Raw genomic sequence first — 7,440 nt, 5'->3', positions numbered from 1 at the left:
CCCCCCCAATTATATATTTTATCAATTTCCGTTGATAAAAAAAAAAAAAAAAACTCTCTTCTTTTCTCAGGTTGATATACGAGTGCTGAAGGCTGTTGCTATTGAACACCCTAAGGATCCTGATGCTGCTGTGGAATGTATTCTTTCTGAGGTGCTCCCCTGTCTTCCCTGTCCAACAGAGTCACATCGTACTCAGCCTGATTGTCTGGAGGTTGAAAATTTGATTGTTGGAGAAGGTAATGGTTTTTCCTCTCTTAAGACCTTAGTCTAGTTTGGTGCTGACATCTTCTTAGTTGCAGCAGTTATTTCTTTTACATTTTAGATTAACTGCCTTTTCACATGTTCTTGGTTACTCAAAAATCTTAATAGCTCGAAATGAAGCAGTAATGGTTGCTTTATTTATTTATTTATTTATTTATTTTGATAATCCTTAGCCTGCTTGTGTTGTTTTTTTTATCCCTTTCACTTGCTATTGATGAGTGCTTGTGTATTGGATAAATGGTTGAAACAGAGGAGCCAGAGCTTCAGAGGATAGTTGAAGGAGAAATCGCAGGTTCACCCTCAAATTCAAGATATGTAGTTAGTGAAGATGATAATTATATGATCAATACAACTGATAGTCCTTATGATGATTCAAAAATTTTCAATGAAGAGCCTGTTGGTTCTTTAGTTTTAAGTCCTCATGGTGGAAATGGTGACAACTTGCAAACAAGCACCTGTAGATTTAGGTACACATTGTTGGATCAGCCTTCAGATACTGAAACTGAAGAATTAATCCCTTTGGAAAAGAGTCAAAATGACAGTGTCATGGAGGAGTCAGATCAGGGTTCGCTTGTGGGATATGGATCTTTAATAGAAGGAGATTGTTTCCCTGACTGCTGTAATGATGTTTCAACTTTTAACATCAAAGATTTCAATGAGGTGGTGGATTGGTATAGTTCGGAAACTTGTGGAGTATATAATGAAGATCAATCATGCTTAGATGCTGATTCATTGGAAGTGGAAAATCTGCCAGCTACAAGTGAACTTATTCCATCATCTGAAGAAGAAACATCATATTCTGCAAACTCTGGATCTTTGTCAGTAAAGGTTGGTGATACTATTAGTGACTTTGACAAGCCAGATCCAATAAGTCCATCAGAGAATGTTTCTGCAGAAAAGGTCTTTGATACTGAAGTAGCTCAGGTTGAAAATGGATCTTCATCAATAGTCATGGCATCACGTTCTAGTCAAATTGGTAGCATTGATCTTCTTGAGGAGAGTATAGGAGAAGCAAAAAATAACAAGGTACTCCTGAATTCCAAAAGTCTCTGATTCTGACAACTTTAGTTTTATATTTCTTTTCTTTGCCTTTCTAGTGATCAAAGATTTGTTTTTTGCAAATTTTCATAGTAGATCCCAGTTTTATGATTGGTATCTCATGAGTTTACTCTCAGATACATACTAGTTGAAAAGTAGTGAGGTGCATTCAGAGTTATGTTTTGCTTATGTGACGATGTATTTTTGGTCTGTCATAGCCAATCTGCTTGGTGTAGATTGGATCTAATTTTTCTTATTTTTATTTATTAATTTTTTCTTTCTTCTTTCCCCCTCAAATTGACAAAGATTGATCATAAACCTGCAATTTTCCAAATTTCCTGTATCTGTATGAATTCTATCTTGTTTACCCAGATTTTCGGTTTCGACAATCTTGTTTCTATAACATAACTAGTTGATGCATTTTGTCGAATTTTTGTTGGGCTGCTTTGAAATATTCTATTTGTGATTAGTACATTAACAGTTTGTTGCATTTACTCCTATTTCAAAATATGCATTAGAGAAAATGTTAATGTCATGGAGAGGCTTCGAAGGCCTAGGTGAACAGTAAAATTAGAGCGCCTGTTAGAGAACTGCTTGAAAGCTCTCCTGTCAAATCTCTTAGTTGAATTAAATGAACATGTTCTATATAGCTTAGAAACAAGATTCAGATAAGAGAGCATTTACAAAGTTGCGAAACATATATTCTCTTATTTTAATTTTCTGTAATGAAACTTTCCCAAAGGGACGTTTTAGACAATTGATCTGCAAACAAAGACAGTACCTAACCTTTGAGCAGAAGACCAGGTACTGAACTTAAAAACAGTAACTTTTTTCAGATCTAGAGAAGGGAAGGGCAGAATTGGTATTTGAAAAATATCTCAAGATCAAGCCATCGGAAAGGACCCAAATTTGAATTAATCTCCAAATCAGGGTTCTTGAATGTCTGATCACAATTTGAGTTCGATCGGATGACTGAATTGCTTAAAACGAAAAACATGTGACATCCAAACTTTCAGAAGACTTGAAGAACAATACTTTTTTTTTTTTTTTTTTAATAGGTAGGAAGAGAAGTAGGTAACAGCCAGGAGTTCAAACTTGAGACCTCCTGGTGAACATGGGATTTTTGCACCCCATAGCTCACCAACTGCGCTAGGCAGTTGTTGTTACAATACTTACTTGTTGTTGGATGAAGAAGATGATGAAATAATAAATAATAAAAAAAGGATTGAGATGTGATGGATGTGAAGGGATGGTGAGATGGTTATCTCAGCCTAGGCCTCTCACCCACAGCTATCTCAACTGTTGAAGAATTCTTTCTCAGAATTTTGGGAGCCCAAAGTTGCAATTTCATTAATAAATTCGTGTACAATTCTATAGCCCCTTACAAACTTATGTAGAATACTCAAAACGGACTCAAACACTAAAAAGGAAAGGCCTAACCCAATCCTTAACTAATTGAAAAACCTAAACCGACTAGAAAACCGAAATAACAAAGAAAACAGACTCAAAACAGAACTCTAACTAAACTAATGAATTAAATATTGTTTCCTACTTTCTATCCATATTTTAGGCTCACTAAAATGGCCCATTATAAAGAAAACTCGTGGGATCAAAGGCCCAATACATACATAACCCAACCCAAGGCTTATTTCCAATAAGCCCATTGCATGACTTATCTGCATCAATTATAATTTTTTTATGCCGATTTTAGCTACTTTATGCGCTGCAGGAAGAACAGTTTGTAATATGCATATAAAAAATTTGTGCAGAAAACTTTGTTCTTGGCAATGCAGTCCATCATCAACACGATGAAAGAATTGGAATTTCAAGAAGCTGCTGCAGAACAAGCAAAAAGAGAAGCTGCCAGGTGTGATCTGGATATTCCTACCAAAGTGGAAGACCTTAGACAGATACTGCAACATGCAAAAGAAGCCAACAATATGGTAGTGATCTGTTCTTGTAAATGTTGTTTCCTTTGATTCAATGGCAAAAATAGTTATACCCATGCGAAGAAAAACTTTTCTTTCTGGTTTTTTGCAGCATTCGGGAGAAGTTTATGGAGAGAAGGCAATTCTAACAACAGAAGTTAGGGAGCTTCAATCCCGTATCCAGAATTTGTCTGATGAAAGAGATCAATATTTGGCAATTCTTAAAGAGGTGCCATTTTTTAAGTTATTTTTACTTTTTCTTTCCTCTTAAGCTCATTTTTTGAGGTTTATTTTTCTCTTCCCTGAAATCAGCTTTGAAGTCTTATTTGACTGCTGTATTTGATAAGTTCTGGACTCAGTATTGACAAACCGGTAAATTAGGCAATAAAAAGTTCCCAAAGTACAGTAGTCATCAATTTAGCACATTTTCCCCACAGTAGTTCATGGACAATTTAACATTTAAATTCTAACATCTGAGTCTGGATGCTTATCTGAAGTTTCTGGTAAAGAAAAGTTCATATGAAGACATTAGGAACACTGCTGGTTCTTTTCCTTACTTGGTATTAAACATCTGTGGCAGATGAGCCAAACCCTTGAAATACGACTAGCTGCAGCAGAAGAGGAGATAGAAATGGCCAAACAAGATAAGCTAGAAAAGGAAAAGTTAGCAAGAGTGGCTCTTGCAGAGCAAGAGTTAGCTATGGAGATGGTGGTTGAAGAGTCCAAAAGACTACAGCAACAAGCAGAGGATAATTCCAAGGTAAAAACTACCCCAGATTGATGCATTACATTTTTCTTGGGAACATATAATAATGAACAAAATATTGAATTCAATCTTCTTATACTGTCATGCTGCAGTTACGGGACTTTCTCGTGGAGCGTGGTTCTGTTGTTGATATACTGCAGTTAAGTCCTCAAATCTTCATTTCTTTTTGAAAGCCTAACTTTTCTTCTTCTTCTTCTTCTTCCTTTTTTTTTTGGGTGGGAGGGGTGGGCTTGGATTTGGGGTTGGAAGAGCTCACCATGCTTGTGGAGTGTAGGTGCATAGCCTGACCTGCAGTCATTGATCCATGTATGGATCCTTAACACCAATTAACAGGTCCCTCTATGGTAAACTGCCGTTAAAACCTTCAACAAGTGATGTATCTAAATGTCTGATCAATTTATTTCTATTTGCTAGAAGACCAAATACTCTAGCTCTCTGTGAAAAAGACTATCTGTCGGATTGTCACTGATCCTTTGTAGCGGGCCCTACTTGGCTTGTCAAAATACTCTAGCTCTCTATGAGAAAGACTATCTGATCCATTACTCTATTTGGTTCCCACATTCATCTGTACCCTCTCCTTCATGACATGTCATTAAGCCCATCTGCTCCTCCTGTCCGTGCATCTTTTCCTGTTTTCCTCTCTTGACATCCCTTTATCATTTAAGCAACAAATGCACCACCATGGTGTTATATTAGTCTCTCAGCAAGACATTTAGTCCCCGAGTGTGACTTTGGGATGTGCCAGGACAACTCTATCACCAAGTACTGATCACTCTCTGGTCTACATTACAATTCTTGTACCTTTGACCAGTGTGCAACATTCTAAACATTATCAAGCCCCTTTGCCAACTTAGCTAAACAACTGCTGTTCAAAAAACCTTTACCTTTTACATGCCATTTATCATGTAGAACACACACAGCATGGACCTTCAGATGCGTGTAACATGTTAAGGGCTAAATATTTTGTGGAGCTGTGGCCTGTGTGTGAAGATCACTTTCTTCCACTCTTCTTGATTCTGTTGTATTATTGTATGTACCTTCTCCGGTCGCCTTTTACTACAAGGTCTGGGAGGGGCAAGTGCTTTGCAGAAGAGCTTGTTTCCAAGCTTTGAACATGTGATCAACAGGTTGCAATAGTGCAACTTAACCATTGTGCCACAGCCTCGCCCACTTCTTTTGACATACTTATGAATGAAAATTTAAGAATATTTTAGATAATATGAAAATTCTAGAAATGAGATTGCTGCTGAAAATTGAGATTTTATTTTTGGTGTCAGAGGAGAAATAGCTGTTATCTTCCAGGATGTGAAGTTGCTCAAAGAAATGTTTGACGGACGTGTCCCTATCAGCAAGTCCTTATCCTCAAGCCAGACAAGTTGTCTTTTGGCATCTTCGAGCTCATCCATTAAGAACCTAGGATATGATCGGGTTCCCGAGAATGTCAAGACTTTTGAGGACATGGAGAAGACATGCCCAGCACCCTCAGTTGTAGGCCAGGTGCAGAAGAGCAGCTCTGAAAAGAAGACAAGCCCAGCACCCTCAGTTGTTTCAGGAGATGCCATGATGCCTTTGGATGATGGATGGGAATTCTTTGATGATGATGAGGTCGAGTTTATCTGAATCACTATTTCTGATAAAGTGGGTAGGAGTTTTGGTTCTTTCAATAGGATAAAGTATTGTCTTGATGCAGTATGCTCGGCTTTTCTGCAAAATAATGTTTTGAGCAAAGAACTCTTGATATTTCAGTTTCATGACACAAAAATGCCTATAATCATGTTAGCCTTGGTTGCTTATCTACACTTTTTTCTATAAAAAATAAAATATATTAAATTGTAATTATCATTAACTACTCTATCACAGATTTTGTCCAACAAGCGTTGATTCACCTTCTTAAGGTTTATAGACACATATTTGGGATTTTTTTTTTTTTTTTAAACTAATAAAAAGATACCTATACTGATCCCACAATCGCATGGATCAAGTTATACCGGGGTTTAAACGCTCCCTAAATCGAAGGTCCCTTGCCAACTTGGTTACCCCTTGGGAGTTGGGATTGATTTGAGAAGGTTCAATATTAAATAAAACTAAAAAGAGCCCCCATGGCCAATGAACATCTTCCTACTGTAGAAACGCAACCCTAAAACGATGCAGAAGATAATGGAAAAACAAAACAAACAATGCACACAGATTTTACGAGGTTCGGCAAGGTTGCCTACGTCCCCGGTGAGATGAGATCCTGCTTCACTATCAATGGAGAATAGGGTTACAATGTTCTTCCTCACACCTCTCCGTATTGCTTGCATTACAGAGAAAGAAACCCTCGCTACAAATATATAGCGAAAAAAAAAACCCTAATCCGGATCAAATTACAATTTCCAACCTAATCCGGATTAAACTACAATTGCCCTCAAATAAAAAATTCGAGCGGGAGGCTGCGCCCCCCTACACCCCCTGCTATGCAGGGGGGCCTCTTGCCCCCCTTGCAACCCCCACGGCCCGCTAACCGGCTAGCGGGACCGCCGTCCTGGCGGTCTAGGTGCTGCACCAGTACTCCCTGGATTAAACTGCGACGGAATACAAGACATCATACACCAACACCTACTCCAGCCTGTGCACATCTCTATCTCTGATGCTTCTCCCACTGATAGTGCTCTGAGCATTCCCGCTCGATGGTCCCTTGCCTTTACCTCTTGTGCATTTCTTGAGTTCAAATTTTCCCCACATAACCCCTTCTTAGGCTGCCCTTCCTTGAGTCGGGATGCCACCCGGCTGCCTTTGGACTGCCTTCCTAATTGACTTGTGGAACTTGATAAAAAAAAAAGTCATATTTAGAAGTTAGCCATTAAGGAGATTGTTTAATTCCTTATAATTTTTATTTTTTTGGGTAGAAATTCTTATAATTCTTTACTTACATATAATATGGAATATTTGCCAACATTCTAAAAAATAGAATCAAATCAATCGATTTGGCTGATCTTGATCTACTAGAATGGCCAATTCTAGGGTTTTTTAGACTAGATCATTGAGTTTCACATTTGAGGGGCTTATTTTATCTCTATCATTATGTCAAGCTTGTCATACTTCAGCTCTGATACCACTTAAAAGTGAATTATATTCAGGTCCAATGGGAAAAAAAAAGAGTGTGGTAGTGTGGAGGTGTTGGTATTGGTTTCAGGAATTTATCAAATTTTGTGATTCTCTGAGAGCCCAAATCTCATTTTCATTTCGGGAAAGCAATCGAATGGCGGATTGGTTAGCTAATTTTGTTTATGAATCTACAAGAAATTTGATTTTCTATGGTGATGATACTCTTTCAGGTGATCTAGTTGTATCATTCGAGAGGACAAAACTGGTTTACCAATCTTTCGAATGTAACAGTTATTTTATAAGTGCTTTCTTTTGGGTTTTGAGAGTGATAGAGTGATTTGTCTCTTCTGGGTTAGGGTA

At 37.8% G+C, this 7,440-nt stretch overlaps 1 protein-coding gene across 2 annotated transcripts in view; it reads left to right on the top strand.

Annotated features, from left to right (window-relative positions):
- LOC122069028 overlaps positions 1-5,786 on the top strand; it is a 7,683-nt gene extending 1,897 nt beyond the window's left edge. For both annotated transcript variants that reach the window (XM_042632960.1, XM_042632961.1), the window contains exons 3-9: positions 71-236; positions 512-1,287; positions 3,069-3,242; positions 3,340-3,456; positions 3,808-3,987; positions 4,086-4,132; positions 5,271-5,786. In XM_042632960.1, the coding sequence (XP_042488894.1) occupies positions 71-236; positions 512-1,287; positions 3,069-3,242; positions 3,340-3,456; positions 3,808-3,987; positions 4,086-4,132; positions 5,271-5,613 (1,803 nt within the window). In that variant the 3' untranslated portion in view covers positions 5,614-5,786. The remainder of the gene's footprint in view (positions 1-70; positions 237-511; positions 1,288-3,068; positions 3,243-3,339; positions 3,457-3,807; positions 3,988-4,085; positions 4,133-5,270) is intronic.
- The last annotated feature ends 1,654 nt before the right edge of the window (positions 5,787-7,440 follow it).

Source organism: Macadamia integrifolia, unplaced genomic scaffold (assembly GCF_013358625.1).
Source record: "Macadamia integrifolia cultivar HAES 741 unplaced genomic scaffold, SCU_Mint_v3 scaffold522, whole genome shotgun sequence".
Taxonomy (NCBI): Eukaryota; Viridiplantae; Streptophyta; class Magnoliopsida; order Proteales; family Proteaceae; genus Macadamia; species Macadamia integrifolia.
This window is presented reverse-complemented; position numbering and strand designations above follow the sequence as displayed.